Source organism: Colossoma macropomum, unplaced genomic scaffold (genome assembly GCF_904425465.1).
Source record: "Colossoma macropomum unplaced genomic scaffold, Colossoma_macropomum, whole genome shotgun sequence".
NCBI classification, from domain to species: Eukaryota; Metazoa; Chordata; class Actinopteri; order Characiformes; family Serrasalmidae; genus Colossoma; species Colossoma macropomum.
The window spans coordinates 33,918,127-33,942,746 of record NW_023494800.1 but is presented as its reverse complement, the minus strand read 5'-3'; the positions used below and the strand labels follow the sequence as shown (position 1 = coordinate 33,942,746).

At 41.4% G+C, this 24,620-nt stretch overlaps 1 protein-coding gene across 1 annotated transcript in view; it reads right to left on the bottom strand.

The window, feature by feature from the left end:
• Window positions 1-24,620, bottom strand: part of LOC118819764 (netrin-G2-like) — a 102,303-nt gene that overhangs the window by 53,497 nt on the left and 24,186 nt on the right. Inside the window, exon 2 of the mRNA XM_036587668.1 lies at window positions 13,329-13,972. Coding sequence (XP_036443561.1) covers window positions 13,329-13,972 — 644 coding nt within the window. The remainder of the gene's footprint in view (window positions 1-13,328; window positions 13,973-24,620) is intronic.

Sequence of the window (24,620 nt, the reverse complement as noted above, 5' to 3'; positions counted from 1 at the left end):
AGGAGGGGTTTAACAGGGGAAAAGGGCCTCAACTCCAGAAAGAAAGAACGAAAGCAAGAAAGAAAAGAAAGAAAGCAAACGAGATTAAAATCCGCTGACGCCGGCTGTGTGAGGTGCGTAGGAGGAACACGCACTGATTATCAAATCAGCTGTCACCGCCACGGCATAAATCACCCCGTCCGTGCTGACACATCTTTCTTTCCCCGACTCTCTCTCTCTCTCTCTCTCTCTCTCTCTCTCTCTCTCTATCCCTCCCTGGCTTGTTTGTGTCTCACTCTCGTTTCCTCCAGTACTTATGAATAAGTAAGGGCGAGTGATCGCCTTGCGTGTTGCTGTCTCTTTAACACTCTTTAATAGATACTCTACACCAGACAGCAGGTTTGAATTACACTGGTTCTCCTCAGCTCTGCTCAGGACGGTCACTCGCGAGGCCTGTAATGCAGTCTGTTGGTTGCAGTCTCAGGCTAATTAGCTTTCTAGAACAATCTTGGGCTGATCATATGGTATTTGAAATGGTCTCTCCCTTATGGTCTCTGTCCGATGGTGCAGTACAGTGAGGGGAAACAAGTATTCAGATGGACAGACGGATGGGTGGGTGGAGGGATGGATGGGTGGATGAATGGATGGACACGTGGATGAATGGGTGGGTGGATGTATGGATGGATGGGTGATTAGATGGATTGATGGGCGGGTGAATGGTTGGATGAGTGGATGGATGGGTGGGTGGATGGATGGATGGATGGACAGACGAATGGATGGACAGGTGGATGAATGGGTGGATGGATGGATGGATTGATAGGTGGATGGGTGGATGGATGAATGGATGAATGGGTGGATGGATGGATGGATGGATTGATAGACAGGTGGATGGATGGATGGATGGATGGACAGATGGATGGATGGATGGATAGATGGATGGCTGGATGGATGGATGGATGGATGGATAGATAGGTGGATAGATGTATGGATGGATGGGTGGACAGATGGATGGATACTTATATATAATGTGTAATTGAGTGCTGACGATATTCACAACATACTCAGAAAAGCACAGTGTGATGTAATTTATCACAATAACGATAAAATGCCGTCCAATTCTGACACTTCGTTTTTTAATATGTACGTCTAGAGCCTATTTCCTTCATACTTGGCTTCATACTTATAAATTGGGAAAATGGTATCCAGACACCACAAATGAACAACATTAAGACTTTCGCAAAGCCACTACTGGCAGTTGCAGCTTTGAGACCTCCGCAGTAAGAAGTAATTCACATTTTGGACCATTCCTCTTGGTCTTCAGTTCCCCAAGATGACCAGCGTTCTTCTGATGGACTCACAGTTTCTCACAAAAAATTCCAAATAAATTTCGATGCGATTGAACTGAGGAGATTGGCTAGTCCACGTGAGCACCTTCACCTTAATTTAGAGAAACCAGTCTGGCTGTATGTTTGGGGTCAATATTTAGGAGTCTTTAAACACCTCAGTGTTACTGCTGGACTGAGAATAGTCCACCAACCAAAAATATCCAGCTAACAGCGTCCTGTGGGCAGCGTCCTGTGACCACTGATGAAGGACTAGAGGATGACCAACACAAACTGTGCAGCAGCAGATGAGCTATCGTCTCTGACTTTACATCTACAAGGTGGACTGACAAGGTAGGAGTGTCTAATAGAGTGGACAGTGAGTGGACACAGTGTTTAAAAACTCCAGCAGCACTGTTGTGTCTGGTCCTGTGGGGGTCCTGTGGGGGTCCTGACAATTGCAGAACAGGCTAAAAAAGTGTGCAGAGAAATAGAAGGACTACAGTCTGTAATTGTAGAACTGCAAAGTGCTTCTATATGGTCAGTGAAGCTGATCAAATGGACAATGAGTGTGGCTACAAATAGGTGCCTTCTTTCCAGATGAAAACAAGTTCCAAACCCATGTTCTATTGTTAAGGGAACCCAACAGTGTTCTCTCTCTCTGATGGGACCATGGCTAAGAGGACAACGCCTCTACGCTTAGATAAAAAGCGATTCCTCACTGATGGAAAGGCCTGTGAGTGTGTTCACTCTGATGTCAGCAATCTTTCCATCATCCTGCTCAGCTCTCACAAACAGAACACCGTAAAAATGATTTAGACTTTCTGAGTTCTCATAACTTTCCCTCTTTTATCAACTTAGGGTCCCCCCATAGTTCACATCCATCACAATCTGGGTTTGTGTTGGTGTCAATTACTGATGAAGTTTCAATGGACTCAACAATTTAAAGCCACCAGCTCACTGACTTTATTGAAGTCGAAAATCATTCAAATAATAAAACTCACTTTTCTAAGTTAAAGCAACAAATCAGTTTTACAGTGTTCTCACTCAGGCACCAACCAGCCACCAGAACAGGCAAGAATCAGATACTCGACATAAACAATAAGTCCATTACTACTCAAAACTAAGGCAGCAAAAAGATATTATTATTAGAAAATATTCGCGAGTAATTGCATTCGTTATATTTACACAATTTTTACTGTAAAGAAATGTTGGTTTTATTTTAAAAAGCTATATAGGTGGACAAAATACGCTCCAGAATGTATTTATTATGTGTACATATTTTTGTATTTTTTTGTAATGAGAATGTATTTATTACTTTCAATACTTCAATAATGTGTTTACATGAATGTGAACATGAAAATCACACAATGTCTACAGGGTGGATGCAGGTATATCACATACAACCCCAATTCTGAGAAAGTTGGTACTATAGATAGACTGATCACTGTTTTTGGGGCAGATGCTGATTTTCGATATGCTTTGAGCACCAACCCATAGCTGATATTGATAGAGGGCGGGTCCGGCTGCCACATTTACACCCCTCCCTTCGGTGCTCCTTCAGAAGCTCTGCCCCCCAAGTGCATGGACACGCATTGCCAAGGCAAACTACATTTTTTAGATCTTTGTGGCCATAAAATCCTTCAGAAAATGTTGAATGGACAAATACTAAGATAGAACTTTAGAGCAAACAACAACGCAGCATCATCAGCTAGACTGTGGGTTTGCAAACTGTCGCTACATATGCCGCTGCGAAGCTAACCTGTTAGGATTAGCTATCAGAAACATTAACAAAAGGGACAAAACAATATTGGCCTGCTGGTTCTTCAGTTAAAATAAGTTAATGTTGCCCATCTGTCAAGCAGAAACAGAGCAACCTCCTCGTCCTTTTTCATGCCTTTCAATTTTCACTGAAGCTGAAGACAGCTTCTTTTTCGCCAGCTTCTTGCTCAAATTCTCCTGTTCCACCTTAAATGGTACAGCAGTTACATTCTGGCACCTCAGGCTAACGTAGCCAATGAAATAACTGGAGCTTACAAAACTGGTGCAGCTAACAGGACAAAATGGTCCTCCTGCTTCATGGATGGATTTAAATATATGATAAAGGTTGACATATGATCGGTTTGTAGTTCTGCGTTTTACCTTTTATGAAGCTAAGATTAGCACATGGATGCTAATGTGCTAACAAATCCTAAAAGCTTTAACAACAAACCACGTTAATTACAGCTAATTACAGTTGATTACAGCAAGAGATACTGGAGCCAAATATGTAATAAAATACCTCAGGAAAAATGTTTTTCAATAGCGAAATAGATATTACGAGGCTGAAGTTTGGCTTCCTATTCGCCAGCTTCTTGCTCAAATTTTCCCGTTCCACCTTAAATGGTGCAGCTGTTACATTCTGGCACCTGAGGCAAAAAATGGCTCATATGGTTTACGTCACAGATCAGCTCTCGGGATTGGCTAAGGTACAGAAATATTGTCTGATTGCCGATCGCATGGGCTGAAAATCGGTTGATACCGATACACAGCTGATCAATCCCTCCATCCAGCGATTAATAAATTGTGTTTGACCTGTATTTGACTGAAAACGCTACAAAATCACAATTTTTTTAATGTTTTACCTTTTAAACCTCATTGTTTTTTGTGTAAATATACACTCATTCCAAATATAACGCCTGCAATTTTATGCCTGGTTGATGGACAGCTCTCCTGCGAGCGCTGTCCAGCGTACTCCGCTGAAGGTATTGCTTTAAAAGCTGTTTAAAAGCTGTATTTGAACAAGAGGACTATAATTACGGATTTTAGTAATTTAATAGCAAAGTGCCGAGCGCTGCAGACGGGTTTCAGCTACAACTACTGCACAGCTTCATCAGATTCATTCAAAGTCATCAGATCTAATAGCTCACGTTTGCCCTCTTCATTAATGCACTGTAACTGTTTATTAATGCTTTTTAAAGTGTTTCTGACTTGATTAATAACCATTAACAAACTTATTTTAAACCCAATTATCAATTATACACCCACATAAGTCTAGTTCTATCATGAAATCATAAAAACAAGCATATAGCGTAACAGCGCATGATAACTGGAGCTAAAGATGGCTGGTCTGCCATCTCTGCACTGAAATTCCAGTGAACTGCTCATCAGCACTGCTGTCTACAGCTCTCATTTAAACCGCCTGACTCCGCTTCTGTGCTCCTCTAATAGCAGCTCACTTTAAGCTCTCATACACACATACACAGTGCATGTGTGTGTGAGGTCCCCTGTGCAGTGACACCAGACAGTCCTGTGGAGCTCGGAGACCACCGATTACTCACAGCCCACCCTTAGCTGTCACACACACACTCTGAACAGTTTCCGTTCAGCTACTGAATTAGTAATAGTTACATCCTTAGGCCCGAAACACAAGGACACGAACGCAAATGACCGCTCGGCCAACACACTGCAAACATTCAGTCCTTCTGAACAAACTCACTGTGCGCTCTTACGTTGCTGTGGCGGTTAAAACACTCAGTACTGAAGGGGGCGCTAGAGTACAAACCAGAGAGGGATCTACTGTTATTCCAACAGCCTCAACAGCTGAACGTGGACAGTAGAGGAGAGTCAGCTGCTTTACCTCGTCTGTTGGAATGGAAATGAGATAATATATCATATTTTTATGTTTATGTCTTTGCGTTAGACTCACTGCTCGTCTGCTATGGAGGTTGAGAAAAGACGCTGGAGTACAGGACCACTTGGACAGGCTTGGCTGCCGTTATAGCGCCCCCTGCTGTAACGCTCAGGTTGCAGCTTGCGTTGTGTTATTAAATGCGTCATGACACATTTTTGAACACGTCTGCGTAGCTCGAAACTTCTGCGTTCACGTTCTTGTGTGAAATATGTTTCGGGCCTCAAGCTGCACATCTTCACTGCTGTTGATTATTTCTAAATGCTTTAACCCTTATGTGGTGTTCAGGTCTGTGGGACCCATTTTCAATATGTACCAAAAGAAAAATGATGTGATTTATTATTATTTCAACCTCAGATTCTTGGTCTTTGCTCATTTTCTGTGAAGAGCATATAAAGTAACCCATTTTCAGTGTCTTCACTCTGTTCACCCCCCACACATTTATATTACACGTGGTGTTGAACCTGCGGGGAGTAAAAGTGTGGAGGTGCTGTGTCCTTCACTCTGTTCTCCTCCTACACGGCCTGCTGTTAGTGTGTGTGTGTGTGTGTGTGTGTGTGTGTGTGTGTGTGTGAGGGTGGACAACATGGACAGGCTGCTGACTGGCTACAGCTGCTAAAGGAGAACCCTACGCTGGACACTTGTGATATTTTAAACATCTGGTATTTTTACATAAATTGTTGTGGCTGTATTGATTAAATAAACAGTAATGTGGTGGGTCCACCAGACCACTGAGTAACACACACATCAACACCAAGGGTTAAGTACACTCGATTCAGAAACGGCATTCACAAAAGTGTCTTAAGACAGAAAACTATGTACTTGAAATAAATGACTGTTCTTCACAAAACTCATGTTTAAACTGTAACTTTTAATGAATGTCATAAAATAGAATTGTTACAGTAAACTAAAGGGGAACTGTTTCCTCAGTCACTTTTAGCTCATGTCAGCTGCATTTTTAATGTTTGGTTTGATTTTGCTGTCCTCAGGCACTGATGTGACTTACGGAAATATGGTAATCTGTAAAATGTAAAATGATATTGAGAGTCTACCAAACCAAATGACCTGTAGACTACAAACAAAAACAAAACAAGGACTTTCTTAATAAAATAATGAAGAGTTTATTAAGAGAATATTTTATTTAAGTTTTTTTTTAAAGACTTGCATTTAAGACCATTGGGCCTCATGCCCCAACCGTTCTTAAGGAGAAATTTCTTCTTAAAACCTACTTGCACAGTTTCTACACACACTCAAGAGGACAGAAGTGAGAACAGTTTTTCTCACAGTTTCTGCGCTTTAAGACTTTAAGAACACATCATGAATCTGACATAGACTTTTTCTCAGAACCTTTCTCAAAAGCACATTAAAGAAAAAAACTTACAAAGATATTGGTGAAGGAGGCCCAGTGTTCCCAAATGCAGTTCTTGTAAAAATGTTCTCAAATATTCTTTTAAGTAATTTCTGAAGAAAATGTTCATTGTTTTTGTATGTAAGCTACAGGTCATTTGCCATGTCATGTTACATCTTATAGATCAGCACAAATGATACCATATTTCGGTTAACTGGTTATTCAGTTTAACCACATCAGCACCTGGACTGCAAAATGAAGGTAAAACAAAATCAATCAAACGTTAAAAAAAAGGTAGCATACTAGAGGTGATGGGGAGGAAACAACCAACAGGAAAAATCTTTCTTGTAAATAAATGAAGAAAAGTCTTAAAAACTTTTTTCAAGAATAATAAATTATCTCAACCCTTTTTCCTAAGTATGTGGTTAAGAAAAAGAGGGCACATTTGAGAAGTTTTTTTTTCTTTTTTCTTTCTTAAGATGCTTTCGTGAATCCAGCCCCTGCCCCCTGTTTCAGAAATTTGAGTCAGTTCATGAATCAGAAACTTTGTATCTTCAGTCCTAAGTGAAGATCTGACAAGATCAAGATCCGATTTTTTACAAATTTGTATTGCAGACATAAATCTTAATTCAAGAATTATAGCTTATCTTACAGAATCTTACCTTATCTCAAGTTAGGAATCTTGCAATTGGCAAGAGGGAGTACCACCACAGCAACAAAAGGGGTACCACCTTAGTGACAATAAGGGTACCACCCCAGCAACAAGAGGGGTGCCACCTCAGTGACAAGAGGGGTACCACCTCAGTGACAATAGCGGTACCACCTCAGTGATGAGGGGTACCACCCCAGTGACAAGAGGGGTACCACTCAGTGACCAGAGAAGTGCCACCACAGTGACAAAAGGGGTACCACCCCAGTGACAAGGGGGGTACCACCTCAGTGACAATAGGGGTACCACCTCAGCAACAAGAGGGGTACCACCTCAGTGACAATAGGGGTACCACCCAGCAACAAGAGGGGTACCACTCCAGTGACAATAGGGGTACCCCCCCAGTGGCAATAGGGGTACCACCCCAACAACAAGAGGGGTACCACCTCAGTGACAACAGGAGTACCACCCCAGTGACAAGAGGGGTACCACCTCAGTGACAAGAGAAGTACCACCACAGTGACAAGAGGGGTTCCACCCCAATGACAACAGGGGTACCACCACTTTTCTTATCCTGTGTTTCTCCAGCCCTCTGTGTATCTCTCTCTCTCCCTCTCTCTCTCCCTCTCTCTCTCCTGGTTAATCCTCTTAGTGTAGCTGAGGGTTTGCTGAGCTCAACTGATTGTACACGTCTTTTTTACAGCCCAGTGACCAGAGAGATGAATAGGGCAGGAGAGAGAGAAAGAGAGAGAGAGAGAGAGGAAGAGAGAGAGAGGAAGAGAGGGAGAATGGTTTGATTTGGAGTGTTCTGGTTGTTTTACAGAGCTGGTTATTGATTTCCATAATTGATTATAATCATTTAACATCGCACATACATGCAGAAACACACACACACACACTTATACACACATTCTCACAGATAATGAAGCTGTAATAAAGTTCAGTTCCACACTTTTTAATGTAGCTTCAAATTTGCACAGACACTTAAACTTCCTCCGCTTCTCTCTCTCTCACTCGCTCTCACTCTATCTCTCTCTCTTTCACACACACACTCTCTCTCTTTTCACTCTCTCTCTCTCTCTCTCTCTCAGCATTATCGTAATCAGGTTGGAGTTGACAGCAGCATTTTCACTCTCACACACTAGCACACACCCCTTCCACAGCTTCTGTTTCATTTCCTCATCTTCGTCTTCTCTCCTTCTCACTTCTCTCTCTCTCTCACATCACCTCCTCCTTGTTACTCCGGAGTTGTGATTACCGTGGCAACCACAGACTCCGGCTTTAACCTACATTAGAGTTTAGCGGGGAAAACCTGGAAAACCCTGGAAAAACCCAGAACATCAAGGCCGGGTCTGCTTTACTGCGGATCTGTGCACCATCATCCCCGTCTTACAGAGAGATCGCAGCGGGGCATTCCTGGAAAACGTCTCCTCATACACACAAACACGCAGTGTGAAATCGATAGCGAGCTGTCAGCTCTCCGTCCAGCCCGTTATACTGAACCTCTGTCCCACCAGCCTGGAAAAACTCATTGATCCTTAGATAGGATTTCAGTGAGAGCGTGTGCCTGAGAGAGAGACCGATAGAAAGATAGAGGGAGGGTGATCGTTCTACTTCAGCAACTTTAAATAGAAAGCTGACAACTGTAATACTGTAAATGCATCACAGTAAATGGAAACAGGACATTATGACCGCCTGACAAATATGATGTTGGTCCTCCGCATTTGCCAAAACAGCTCCGACCCGCCGAGGCACTGAGTCTACAAGACCTCTCATGGTGCCCTGTGGTATCTGGCACCGTGACGTTCTCAGAAGATCCTTTAAGTCCTGTAAGTTTCAAGGTGAAGCCACCACGGACTGGACTTGTTCCAGCACATCCCACAGATGCTTGATCGGACTGAGATCTGGGGAATGTAGAGGCCAGAGCAACACCCAGATGGTGCAGCGTTGGGAACACCACTACCATGAAAGGTTGTACCTGATGAACATCGTTGTTCATGTAGGTGGCACATGTCCATATGAATGTCCAGACCCAGACTGTGTATGGGGCTGCGTTCACAACGGGGGGTGGGGGGTGGGTCAGGATCATATGCCATGTACTATGAATGTACAGAACTTAATAAATTTGTCATTGGCTTCAGCTGCACGTTACCAAAGCCAGACATGAACACCCTCAAGGTCTTGACGGTACCAACCCTGAGCAGGATTTTAGCTTGCTTACTTTGAGAATCCAGGTCATATCATATAATTGGCTCTTGTCCTGTGCTAATAGTCAGACATGATTATTAATAACTTTAACGGCAGTTAACAGCCTTACTACTACTACAGTCATCAGTTATTGTTACTTGTCTGGTAATCACTGTGAATTCAACTTCTACTAATTATTCAGTAACTACTGAGTGAATAATATGAATTATTCAATAACTCCTATGAATTATTCAGTAATTACTATAAACTGTTCAGTGACAACTATGTATTAATCAGCAGCTAATATGAATTATATATATTTATATATATGTAACTACTAATCATTATTCAGTGACTATTATACATTTTTCAGTAACTACAGTAAATTATTTACTAATTACCATAAACTATTCAGTTGATACTAGTAAATATCCAGTAATTATTATAAACTATTTAATAATGGCTATGAGTTTATTATTCAGTATTATTCAGTAACTACGATACATTTTTCAGTACCTGCTTTTTCAGTATTTACTATCAATTATTCAGTACTTATATCAATTATTCAATATCTACTATAAATTGTTCAGTAACTGTTAGGAATTACTCAGTATCTGCTACACTTTATTTAATAATCACACAAATTATTCAATATCCACTGTAAATTATTCAGTAACTGCCATATACTGCAACTATTTAGTAACTACATTTAGTAACTACTTTAAATAATTAATAGTATACAATGTGTACTATTCATTATTTGGTAACTGCTATGAATTATTCAGTAACTTATATAAATGATTCAATAATGATATAATTGATTCATCACCTACTACGAAGGATTTAGTATCTACTGTAAGACCACTTTGTAGGCTCTTTAGTTCTGAGGAGCTGAAGTGTGGACCCCCAGTTCAAACCTTTACAGTTTATGGGCTGAAACCACTGTACGTGAGAAAGTGTGTACACACGTGTAGTACCGCAGATACATAATTCAATGCCACGCGGGTCGGCCCTCTGATGGTAAACAGTTTTGTGATGTCATCATCACTCACTGTCCCAAAACTGCCCACGTCAGGGATTCAGTGTTCTGGCTCGGGAGCTTGTGTGTCCTGACTTGTTGGGATCTGTTTTATTGAAAAAAAAAGGAGAAGAAAGTCTCTGGTCTGCTTGTGATAGCTTGTTTGATAGCAGAGAAGGGAATTGTGTGTATGTGAGAGAGAGAGAGAGAGAGAGAGAGAGAGAGAGAGAGAGAAAACGGCCCCGAACGTTTGCATCGTTCATCAAAGCAAGCTACAACCTCAGCACCTAAGATATAATGTATAAAAATATACTATACGTGGGCTGGCATGGTTTCAAACCTGAGAACAATGTGTGTGTGTGTGTGTGTGTGTGTGTGTGTGTGTGTGTGTGTGCTTGTGTTGTCATGTTATGCGATATAAGCTGAACTCGTGTGAAATGAGCTGTATCCTAATATAGAGGTATAAAGTGTCGGTGAGTATGGGAATGACACCCAATAAATCTTGCAGACAGAAGTTATTCAGTATTCATGGATTCAACACACACACTGTAAAATAAGTGTAATCTGTATTACAGGCGGTGTGTGTGTGTGCGTATAATAGCATGATCCACGATGCACTGAAACACACAGCGACGCAAATCTTCATACCAGCCTCAACAATAATCTCCTTCATTTATTTCTGCCTCTGAACTTTCGTGGCTCTATCTGTTAGACCTGCATATAATTTACACAGCAAAACTCGGCAAAAAGGCTCTGGAAAAGTTTTATTAGCTGCTAGGAGTCACTTCACACCGAATCTATTCTATTCTGGTCTTAACCCAGGCATGTGCTGTGCGATTTTAGAAATACTTTGGTGACAACGGACAAAGCCTACGATTTACAAGCTCCGGAGGAACCCTGAGAACCTTCTAGGCCTTCAGAGAAAGCCTAACGATTTCTGTGAAATAAAAAATACATGTCATTTTTAGTTCATTTTTATTCAGTAGAATCATCCTTGTATTTAAACTCTGCAGGCATTACGGCACTACACCTGTTCCATTGTTCAGTCTCAGATGGAAACAAAAGGGTTAATTCTCCAAACTGACCCATCTAGGTAGATAAAGCTAGGCGAGCTCTCCTATTGATTAGGACTTTCAAAGCTGAAGTGAACGCCAAAGACATTAGATTAACCATCGGTGTAACTGCAAACGAACAGAGGGATCAACCAATCACGTCTTGATTTACAATGAGATTCTAGTAGTTCTAGATACATGACTGACCATAAATATGGGCCCTAGTCTAACCAGGTTTCACTGCTAAACACCTACAAGGAAAAATAAATGCTAATATGTCTGTCACAAGCTTCAAATAAAACACGGAATGACTTTAGAAGCTTCAAATGTCTGTGTTTGGTCTAGAACGGCCAAAAAGCATGAATCGATATTAGCTTAGCGCTAATAAACGACTAGAGTCCCATAGAGGCATGAGCGATTAGCATTACTGTAGTGGTATTTTTTTTGAAGGCATAGCTCTAATAATCACCGTTCACCACTGATATGCTCACACTGTGCAAAAACGCTTGATCATCATTAATATGACTTCTCAACCTGAGCTCGTTTGGGCACTTAATTGGGCTTCGCTTCCCCGAAGAGGCTGAAATTTGGCTCAATCCTGAAAGTGAGTCGCCTATGACCAAATTATGCTTAAGAACAGGCTAAATTCATAGAGTGTATGCCTTACGCCAGACATCATCTCGTAATGAGAATATGCATCTAAGGACAACTCGTTAAAAAGCGCAACCGTTAGCTGACAGAACTGTTTTCCTTTTGCAAGAGATGCTTATTTCTCTTCTACATGCTTGATTGGTGTTTTTCAGCCAAGCTAACTTGCGTTAAATCCATTGGCTACTAACAAGCTTGCTGTCCGTGGGCCAACACTGACAATCGCTCCATCGACCCCTACTTTGAGCTCAGCCTTCATGAGGCGTTGGACTAGTTTTGAATTTTCCCACTCAAGCTGTTCCCACCCAATATAGCACAGAGTTTCTCATGGCTACCCCCAGATGGTTTTTGTTACGAGGTCACGTTTGGCCACGCAAGAACGGCTTAATCCGTTAGCGGAATGTTCTCAAAGCCCTTTCTGTCCTGCTGTTCTCTAAACTGATGATTTGATGCTGCAGTATGAGTTTGATTACTATGCACTGATACAATTCGGCTCAATTCAGATCACTGTTTGAGAAGCAATTCAAGACAAAGTCCCAAAGCAGCTTTACAGAGATCCCGGTCCAGACCCATAATGAGCGAACCGAGGGAGACCAGTGGAAGGAAACGCTGCACACAATTTCTCCTCCAGATATTTACACACTTTAACATCTTCTGTCTGATAATTTACTGGCAGGCAAACACTCTCGTCGGTCACTGGGGTATCTCCCGGATCTCTCCTCTGATCCCAGTGCCTCCGTTTAATCTTCTCTGTAAACTTGTCCTAGTCGTATCCTATCTGTACTATCAGTGTGGCTCCGAGGATGATGCACTCCACTTTAGAGTCTTGGTTCTTCAGTGTTTTTCTGTCTCATGCTCTCAGGGAGTTTCTCCTTCTGAGTCTTGGTTCCTTTCAGTGGTTTTCCTTCTCGCTATCTCCACTGGTGATGCTTATTAAGGGCATACAACCACATTATCCTGCTTTGGGACAATGAATGTTGGAAAAAGTGCTATGCAAAAACAACTGAACTGAAAGGCTACAAAAGAATGCAAGACAATGAAACCTTGAGAGGCGTCAAGACAAATGGGGGACCCACAGTACTATAGCTACTAAAGCTACAGGCTGCCACTTTTAGCAGAAGGGGAGGAGCCATCAGAGGAAGCCTCAGTTTGAAATGTCAAAAAAAGGCTGAACTAGCCACAAATGCAATTTAGGACAAAGAAATTTAGTGTTATTTCTGAAAATCTACCTTCCTGCAGGTTTCACCTCTAACCCAATTCAGACAAAGGCATCTGAAAGCAATGATGAGATCAGGTGGGGTCAATTAGGATTGGAAGTAAATTCTGCAGGACGGTAGGTCTCCACGAGCAGAGCTGGTGATCACTGCAATAGATGTTAAAGCATATAGTGATCAGTGTTTGTATACAGGGGCTAGAGCCTGAGTCGAGACACAGGGTCAGTGTTGCTATTCTTACCTTGCTGGCACCTCAATATTGGAGATGGCGTAGAAGTACTTGAGCAGGTTGTCCCTCTGCACGTACGTCCCGCCGAGCGCGGGCCTCAGCAGCCGCAGCCGCAGGTCGGTGAAGGTGAAGAAGTCGCGCAAGCCCTTCATGCTCTCCATGCGCGTGTACAAGCCCTCCATGTTGACCAACCTGGGCCCGGCGAAGATGGCAAAACGTGGCCGCACCTCAAAGCGGACCACCTTGTCGTTCTTGGAGCCCACCCAGCGGGAGTACAGCTCGGTGCAGATGACCCGTGTGACGTTGGCCGCCGTCAGGTCCTGCACACGTCTGGGCGGCATGGTGAACGCCTCCATGCAGTCGTCGGCGTAGTACTGGTAGGGCTGCCACGTGCGGCCGTAGTTCAGGGACTTCTCCAGTACCATGATGGTGGGCCGACCGTACTCGAAGGTGATCTGGATGTCGTCAGTCAGCTCCAGGCTCTTGTTCCACGACAACGTGATGTTGGCAAGCAGCGGCTCGGGATAACGGCTCCACGTGACCGTCTGCCAGTAGGTAATAAGGCCACCACGCTCTCGATCCTGCATCAGCTGGGGAGGATGGGCCAAGTCTGGATTTGACGCATCGCATTCGTCACTGCACAGATATGGATTCTCCTGGGGAGGCAGAGAGAGAGTGGAGGTCAGTTAACCCCCTACACTCTAAGCTTATTGTTCAGTTATTCATCTTAGGTCAATAATCAACAATGTAAACAATCAACAAAGTCAACAATGTTAAAGAAACTTGTCTTCATTTATTTAAACAGGACGTTGAATCTGTGTTAATGTGTCTCTTCACGATTCTGCTTCCACAAGTATAAAACTTAGTGCAAACCAGTGTTTGCTGCTGATTTTACAAAGGCTTGCAACTATACCCAATTATCTGACATCAAACAGCTCCGGCTTTGCAATTCATACCAATTACTGTTCTCTTACAATCAAACATGAATGAGTCACATATTTTTTCCTGTTATAGGTACATGTTAAACAGTACTGCTACATGTCCATGATTTTTGAGATTAAGCACCTGTGACTGACAAAACATTTGATATATTTATAATATGTTGAAGTTAAACACCTAAGGTATAGGTATGTTTTATCATTATCTGATGAAACAAATCAATATTAGGCTCTTCCATAGCGACGTCAATTGTACTATGAATGTATGTGCACAGCCCTGCGATGGACTGGCGACCTGTCCAGGATGTATCCTGCCTTCCTCCCAATGACAGCTGGGATAGGCTCCAGCACCCCACCGTGACCCAGAAGGATAAGCGGTTTAGATGATGTATGTATGTATGTATATGCAGAGCACCCACTAACAGCATCACAGAGCTTCTTTTATACAGTAATAGAAAACACGGTAGCTCACAGAAAGCTCCAATTCTACACACTAATCCATTTTGCTCACCAACTTGGTCATGCAGGATCACCAACCACTCTGGGGGCAGATTTGATCCAGTTAAAAGAGACGAGACAAAGGGTCAGATGTACAATGAGTGCAGGAGCAGCACAAAAAGTTCCTAAATTTCTCAATTTATGACGACTTGCTGCCTATCAGGCAGACTGCACATAGCCCCACCCACTACTTTTTCCCACCCAAACATTCTACAGGGGTGTTCAATCAATCAATCAACCTTGATTTAAACTCAGAGTACATTGAGGGAGATCCTCATTTACAATGTAGCCAAGCCAATACAGAAAACAGGGACTGAAAAATTACATAGTGAAAACATTAAGTGCTAAAAAAGTAATAATAATCGAAATAGTAAATGTAATAGTAAGTAAAAAAAAAATCAATAAACAATAAAACTGCAACAGTACTGTAACTAATAAACAGCAGATCAAATAATGAGAAAATAAATAAAAATATAATTAATGAAATTAAACAGGAATAGAAGATATAAAACAATAACTTGGCAATAATAACATAAATAAAAAGAGTAATAAAAGTGAAACAATAGCTAAAACATACCAAAATCATTTTAAGGTTAAATAAAATCAAATAAAACATTTGCAGGCTGAGACAGACTTGTGCAACAATAACACAGACTGCATGCGCATATTAATTGTGGCTGCATCATGGTGTGTGTGTATATATATATATATATATATACCAGACCATAAACTGCGCATTGAGCCTCGTGTACCAGTTTCATACGTAACAGAATGCATAACAGAACACAAAAGGCTCAGTATATCAGGCCCAAAGTCTTTGAATGTATCACTGGCAAAACAATCAGTCCAACAGGGTTAAACATATTTACTTGTCTTCTTAGTTAACCCTTTAAATGGCCAGGGCCCACTGGTGGGCCCAAAGTTTTACTACTTGCCTCTACAACCTAATAATAGCTGAGCTAGTTTGCATTGTAGCCTGTGTAGTTACTGTACAACAACGGATTTTAAAGGGTGAAGAGTTGTCTACAGTATTTTACAAAAAAATTAACTGGTTATCACAACAAATTCATAACGTCAGGATAGCTTTGGGCAGGTGTGTACTTACTTCAGATGTTTTTTTTTTGCACTTTCCAGTCAAGTATTTCTCTGAAGTGATTCTACTTTATATTAGAGACACAAAAACAAACTTACGCCTTGTTTTAAAAAGGCTAAAAATGTAAAAACGGGCAACCGTTAGCTGCTCAAACTTTGGTAAAAAATTGAAAAGGTAATTTCAGAGCACTTGGAGCCCCTAAGCGACATTCCCCACCCACCCTAATCTTATTATTCTGAATTTCAGAAATGATAAACAAATAAATACATCCTACACGGACAGAATGCGTCTGATTTGCACCTGCCGTTATTGAGACATCAAGCCCTCAGTATCAGAAGTATACAGGCAGAATACACCAGTGAGAGGTCACATTTAGCAAACAGGAAGAGGCGGTAGGGATGCTTTCCACCACAGAAGGCTTTCTAACAAAATCCCAGTCATGTAGCTTGTGCTACACTGTCAGAGACGCTGCTCTGAGGATACTCTGATGTGTTCTGAAGAACTGTCTCTGTTCAGCTTCTGCACTGAGCAGTTCAGGTTGGAGACAGTGCTGTGTGCTGAGTGCAGCGTTCAGCTTCATAACTATATTAACATGTCTAATTCTGAAATATTAGGCTGGTATGCAGCATTATGAGGCTGCAAGGACTTCGATGGTGTGTAAGAAGCGCATCAGCTTAAAATGCAGGACTTTAAAAGCAGTCTTGTGATAAAATATTAATGTAGTACACAGAAAAACATCTTAGATTTAAGTGAGGAAGACACAGGCTTTAAATATTCCTGCAGCTGTTTGATCTAGCAACAAATATCTCAGCTGTTTAGTAGTGAGAACGGTGATGCCCAAACTGGAACACCCTGGAACGGTGATATGGGAAAATAACACGGCTTTTCTGAAGCTGAGGGTCATGAATATGCAAAATGTGCAAAGTCTGCCTGGATGCAAGCGCAATATGTGATCACAATGCGTTTGAAATTAGCGTTCAGTCTACAAAAGCTGCTGTTAACACGGTTTTTAAAAGGCGCAGTGAAACAGTGGGGCTGTCAACAAGCTGGAGACAGAAGAGAAAATGAAAGTTCGGTGATGAAGAGACAGCGGCCCCTAGTGGCCATTCCACTAGCAGAAAGGAAACCCACTCTGATATTTTTGATTAACATAATCAAATAACATATTTTCTCTCTTATCATTTAAACTGGGACACTCTTGTCTCTCTGTGATAGATTTTGGGACTCTGTGTTGAGCTGCTAGTGAGCAATGATGGGTAAAAGGGGAGGGGTGTGAACCCCCTGCTGTGAGAACAGGTCATACTTCTCCACAAAGAAGCCGTGCTGAGATAAACCAGACAGACTCCAGCTTTATTCATATCAAACAATCCTGTACAACTGACACAATGAACAAACAACAACAACAACAGCATTTATTTGTATAGCACTTTTTACAACTAGTATTGGCTCAGAGTAGCTTTACAGGAAAGCAGTTTCAGGAAAGATCAAAAGAATAAAAAAGAAAAAAGAAAATAAGAGAAAATAAAAAATCCATGTACAGACGTAAGGAACCAAATCCGGGTCTAAGCCCCCCATGAGCAAGGAAGAGGCGACAGCAGAAAGGAAAAACTCCCTTGGAGTAAGAGGAAGAAACCTCAAGAGGAACCCAGGCTCAAGGGAGGAACCCATCCTCCTCTGGTCGACCCCGGATAAAGAGAGAATGACAGAGCTAATGGGGTTTTATGACAAGATACAACAAAGAGCTCGAACGTCTTTCAGAGATATTCTGATTAATCCAGGAGAAAGTGATGTAAAGTTAGAACCATCTCATAGGCTCTCAGTCAAAGTGAGAGACAGAGTTCATGATCATGAAATACAGCATTTAAACCCAATAAAAACACTTATAACTCCAAAACAGGAGGACAGGGCATTTTGTGGCTACTGTGAAAAGGAGTTAATAACTTCTGTTCTACTGCAGCTAAAAAACAGGTTTGCAAAACAGTATCGCGGACTGTGAGCGCCACACCACGGCACATTGCACTGTGTCTTTTCACACATATATCTGATCCAGAAAGTTTAAACATTGACGTCAATATCTGTCTATCTATATATCTGCCTCTTTGTTGGCTCCCACCGGCTGCGTCTCCATTCAAACGTTTCGCAAATGATATGCGCAAGAAAAAAGGCAAATTAAGCTGTGTTTCCATTCACTACAGTTACCTGAAGAATGTTTCGATGATGTAGGCTACCATGACTAGAGGCTGCACTGAAACAAGCAAAAGGGATTTAACTCTGTTTTCAGAATCGTCTTTACAGCCATTTCCCATCTTTTTTAAAGCTGCACTGTTTGCAGCTCAGCAACGGCCCACCTAGTGAGGGCTGAAATCTCTGTGCCACCCCAACAACGTCCACCTTGCATCCGGGAACACAAATGCACCAGACAGTTGTGGGAGCCATTTTCCAAAAGAGGTTTGGATCAGGTATTTCGGAAAAGTCGAAAGCAACCTTCTGAAAGCTACGCGCCACGATGGGCCCGTCTGCAGGACCAGTTATTTCTATTTCCATATATATCTACAGCTTGACATTTGAATTGAATTTGAAAAATCCTTTTTCACATTTCGGCTTTGGCGATATTCTAACTTTTCCACCTCGTCTTGGCGTAAAACTGTTTTTAATATATTTGGTTGTTTTTTCAAATTTCAGTTTGTTTTTTTACGCATTTTCGAAATTCACAAAAAACTGGTGAAAAAAACCCACTATTGTTAAAGCCTCTCAACAACACACATTTCCGGCACTACTGCTAATTTGTGGCTGGTTTGAAAATGCAGAGAAAAATCAATGCTGAACCGGCTGCCGCTAGCTGCTCAAACTTCAGTAAATCGAGAGGAATATGAAATGTCTGTATAATTCTGATATCATTTCTGATATAATTGTGGCGTGCGCCCGCCACCCCCCCCGGGCCCCGCCCCCTGTTCCGCATGCCGCTCCACTCCACCTTGTGTTCAATGCGGGCGGACGAGCTGCGAGCGGGAGACAGTGACGACGAGGCGCAGCAACAAGCTCTCGTTCCCTCTCGGCTGGGGTGCGCCTTTTAAAAAGAGCTGAGAGGGAACAGAGCAAGAGAGAGGGAACGAGAGCTTGTTGCTCCGCCTACTTGTCTCCCCCACCCGCCCCTCGCCGCTCGCAGTTCGTCAGCCGGGATCAAATGTGAGGCTAATTAACGTGGCCTCAGTGCGTGGCCCAAGGCGGCGCCCAGGAAGTGGGGCTCAGGACTCACACGCCATCCTCCTCTCACTCGTGGTGTTCCTCTCCCTGCTGTCCTTGTTGGGCTTCGTCCCCTCTTGGAGCTTGGACCCCGCCTTCCTGCTGGCTCTGGCGGCCGTCATCGGGGCCCAGTGGAGGGGCGTGCGCCACAATAATCCTCCCACATTTTGCACAATTCTCCACCAAATGTAGGAAGTCAGGAGAGAATTAAGGACAGAAAAGCAGTTTATATCTTGAATATAGTGAGTGTTATCAAAGCTTTAATTGCCTTTTTCAGTTACTAAAACTGTGCTGGTCTGGTTGGACCATTTGACTTACTGGTTGTGCCACCTGACTTTCAGACTAATTTCACTTTAAACAGGCATTTTCTTAGACACCTGTAGAAACCTTTGTCCTTGAAGTTGAGTTTAGACACAGTTTTTCAAATAAATAAACATTATTAGAGTAATCCTGAGGTCATTCCACCTGACATGGTAAACTGAACCGTTCTAACCACAACTTTTTTTGTTTTTATACAAAATTTCTTAAAGGGCTACTGACCTTGGCATTGCACCATGAAGGTCACTTGGGCTCTTCTTTATGATGCAGTATCCCTGCCTCTTTTTCGTAAAAGCATGTCAAATAAAAGTCCTTTGTTTTTGGCTTGACGGTTGAGATAGTAAAAACTTTCTTTGTTTTTCAGTGAGTTGAGCAATTTTAAAGTTGCCTTATTTTGCAACATGGTTTTTATTTTAAAGTTTTCAAACATAAAATCATGGCAAACTATTTTATTTAGAATTTTATAACTAATTAACCTTTTTTGATAGTTTACTTTATCAACATATGATTGGAAGTTTGCACCACCTGACATTTTTAGACTTTTAGAGGCAAAAAGAAGCTAAAATGAATTGATGCACTGAAAACTGTTTCACATAAAAGGGGTATTGCTGAATTATTTGATATATGTCATGCATTTATTAAACTATTTCTTGGGAAAATAATTTGACCCACATACCACACGGGTAGAATGCATCCAGTTTGAGCCTAAAACTGCCACAAAAATTTCAGTACAGTTTCAGGGCTCTATGTGGTGTTTGGAGCTGCCACACTTTAATCAATGAAAGTCTAATTCTATTAAAAAGATTCACTGATTCAATTTTACCTTCTCAGTGAATCAGCAATAATTAGCTGGCAATTTGCATGTTGATGACGATGTATATTTAAATTCTCCTCCTGCTCTCTTTTACAGTGAGAAGCAGAGCCTGATGGACATGTACAGGCGTCGGCAAAAGTTTAAACACCCGCAGCCAAACTGCTTTTTAAGTGAAAATACATTAACACATCCTCTACAGTGATAAACTGAAACATTTTTTGCATATTTTACTGCACAATTTCTATGTATTTACTTATTTATTCATTATATTAAGTTTAACATATTGGAAAAAGATAAAACATAAAATATAAAATGTGCCATAACTTTTGCACACATTTTGTTTTATTTTTTATATTTTTTCCCAATATGTTATATTCAGCCAATAAACAGTAATCATGCAATAAAATGTGCAGCAGTGTGTTCTCTGTAGAGGAACTTAACACTTCTTCCACACAGCATGTAATCAACACAACTTGGAATTTGACCAGGGTGCCCAAACTTTCAATTATGACTGTACGTTTTTTCCACAAGCACTATAAACGGTTTACAACATAGCTTTAAGCTTTGTTGATGCTCAATGTAAATTTGCAGAAAAGAAATGTAACTAAATAACAAATATTAGAAGATTTCTATCAAGCGTTATATAGAAATATTAACTTTTGATCCTGAACTTGAAATTAATCGGTTAATTTACTTTGAAAAAATGATTGGCTTCCTAACTTTTTAAAGCACACTCAACACTGACAGTGTAGTGTCTCTATAATTATCCAATGGTAATAATTTTTTAAAGGGGTCTTAGTTTGTCTTTATCTTTTTTTTCTTAAACCCCGTTTACTCTATTATTAGTCAAAACAATCAGCAGATTGTTTGATTACTGACATGATGGACGGTGCCAGCCCTGGTGGGGTCAGTGCTTTTGTGCAGAGGGCGTCGTTGCTGTTTAGATTAGATTGAGGAAGCCGAAAGCTGCACGGTCAGCAGTCCTTTACTGAGGTCTGTGTCAGAGACCAGCGTCAATACACCTGATCTCATATCAGCACACACACACACACACACACACACACACACAAACACCAGCCTGACAAATAACCAGCACACACACTCTCTGCATCCTCTCTGCACATTAGATTATGAGCAAAAGTGGATTATTTCATAAGTACCTCAGTCTTCTCAAAGAAACGCAGCACTCACAACAATTAAAGTCTCAGAGAAAAACGTCAAAAATGTTTTTATGATATTAAACTTGACAGTTATATTGAATATCCAGCAAAGCTCGAATGAAAAATATGATATAAATATGATAAAACGGCTTAAAAAGCGCTGATCAGGCCTGTGAGAACTGTGTGGGCGTGGCTAAAGAGCAGCTTGACTGACAGCTCTCTGTCCAACACTCCTAGCCTGCTCCGCCCCTCATACAGAACTAAAATCACTATCTAGCTTTTATGTGATGCTAACTGGACGAAAAAGCCACAGACGAACAGAAGTGCAGACGGATGGATGGGTGAATGAAGGAAAGGATGAACGAACAGTAGTAGTGTGTGGATAAACGAATGAACAGACAACAGGCAGCTACAGACAGGTGGTCTAGGCTGCTAGCTTTTGGTTACGCTGGGTTAGCTTTAACTCGTTAAGCTTCTCTGACTATGAGACTGTTTTGTGTGGGCGGGGCAAGAGACGTCAGCCTTCTGATTGGTCGGAGGAATGCTTATGTAAGCATTACCCAAGATTAGGACCACCCAGTTTACAGCAAGAGGAGAGAAATATGGTGAAATATATCGTCATTTATTAGTCACTGGAAGATTATTCAGCACTTATACATACAGCACATGTGCACTGTTTGCCTGCAGAAACAAGATTAACCTCATTACAAGGGTCCCTGGGTCTTCAATAACACTTTATTTGAAGGCTTCCTACATAAGGACTTCATAACACATGTATAAAATGTATTTATAAAGCGATACTTGAGTATTTGTGATCCGTTTACGTCAGTAATTTGATCAAAAATACTCAAAAAAGTATGAAGTAGATGATAGTATACCAAACTTAAATGGAGGTGACAGACATTAGTACCAGATATAACACTGCTGTGAAGCATCATTCCCAACTAATAGAACTGGTAAGTCAGAGGCCCAGTTAAGAACACCATATATCAGTTCTAGGGCAGGCATGAACAGCGTTTTATAGGTTTTGAATCCTGCTGGTATTTCCAAACGAGTATCTGAATACTCATGGGCACTCATTCTCAATGCCAGCCTTAAAAAAACAATTACATAACTGAACATAATTTTAAGTGTGTTCAGTTATTTTAGAAAGTTTGTGATTTCATAGCAGTTACACATTCATACAGCACTGACTGGGTTTTCGCTCACTCAGGCAGCGGTGATGATACAGAAGAAGGTTTAAAATCTCTGTTTAGTGACGTTTTCATTAGCTGAAGGGAGCAAAGTTCATATCCCACTGCTAACTTAATTAATTAACTAAGTTCAGATCCACCACTAGTGACAGAACTTTGATAGAACACTGATCTCGTTCAGGATTGGGCGAGTTTTCAGTGTTTTATGCTAATTATGTATAGATTTTCAGCAGTACATATGTTATAGAAATCAGCTAAACCAAGAGCTACCCTGTTATCTCTGTCCATCTCCTTCTCTCAGGTCCTCGAGGGCTAAACGAGTGACTGAAGAGGTGCATTTTTATAGTGTAGGGGGCAGTGTGGACATTCAGCCTTTAGCTAACCTTATCTGGATATGCCCATTGTTAAGTAACTGCCGTTTTTTTGCCCGTTCTATTATATATATATGTTTTGTTTAAAATAAGCCTGTTCATTTTTTAAGATAATCCACAAGATATTACATCTTGGAAAGATACTTTGGGCCTCCTAACAACCACCTGGAAGACCTGGTAGACACCAAAACTGCCCCCATCAGATAAACAGCACTTAAAGCTTTCATCTCTGAGAGAGAGGAGAAAATCAAGCTGCTTCAGATCTGAAAACATCCACAGGTGTTTCTGTCCATCCTTCCACTGTGAGAAGACGACTCAGCGCTGTGGGTCTGAAAGGATGAGTAGCTGTCAAGAAGAGCCTCACTGAGAAAAGGAGACGGACACATCAAACAAAGAAGCTGAACGATGGACTGACCGCCCCAGAGTCCAGACCTCAACACCACTGAATGTGTTTGATTACTTCAGAAAATGACCAACCAGCTTCTAAGACTGAACTTTGGAGGTGTGTCTGCAGATTCTTTGAGGAACTGAAAGTGAGTCTCCTGAAAGGAACTGAAGTTGTAATAAAGGTTAATAAACACACTAAATAGTGAAAAATCTGATATTATATTTAGCTGCTGAGGCTTCGGTGTAATTTTCTGTTGACAAAATCAAGGGTGCTCTCTGACTTTTGCAGAGTACAGTAACGGAAAAGCAAAAAAGATAATAATATCATAATTACACACTGAACACATCCATATTGTGCTAGTCTTCACATAAAAGCAAAAGCAGAATAACATCCCTCTCCCTCACACACACACACACATAAGAGCAGCTTGTTACAGTGCTTTACGTCTTGGGAAATAAATCATTTGATTTATGAAGTCAGGAAGATAGAAAAATAAAAAATAAATAAAAGGAAAGATGAAACAAAGCATGAGCAGCGAGACGGGGGAGGGAAAGAGGGAGAACATGAAGAGAAGAGATCTAACTGGGTGGTAAAACCACAAAGCAGGCGCGAGTTTCTCTTTTTTTTGGGCAGGATTCATTACTCCCTCTCTTGGCTTATTCCAGGCCTTCTTCCCTTTCACAGCTCTGCTCATTCACCATTCACTGTCACCGCCGCACATGCATAACAGCTCAAGATCCATCCGCTGTCAGGACGTCCTTCCAGCCACCCATGCCGTGGTTTCGGATTTAGCTTTATAGACACTGTGAATGCCATTAAAGTCATCGAGGCTTTTTAAGCAAGCGTGTCCCGTGACTATGAAGGAGCAGAGCATCCGTCTTCTGTGTTCTAGGAGCTCCTCCAGTTTTCACACTGTGCTCTATTATAGCCGCCTAGCAAACTTATACAGTCCATACATAACGAGATAAAGTTTGTGCTGTTCTGGCTCCGCACATTAGATCTGTGTGGAAACAATGACTGAGCTACTGTAGCGTCCTGTACCCAAATGTTAAGAAGAGACATTTAATCCTGTCAACAAAAACCAAACCACTTTGGGAGCCACAAAATTTCATGTCCATTTTACCAACTTGGCTGTAAATGTATATGTCTATCTATCTATCTATCTATCTATCTATCTATCTATCTATCTCAGTATGTGCTGATGTTCTAGCATAGGCTAAAAATTATAATACAAACGAAAAACGCAGACTTACTTTGCTCTGCTTTAAGCTTTGGCTCAGCTATAGCT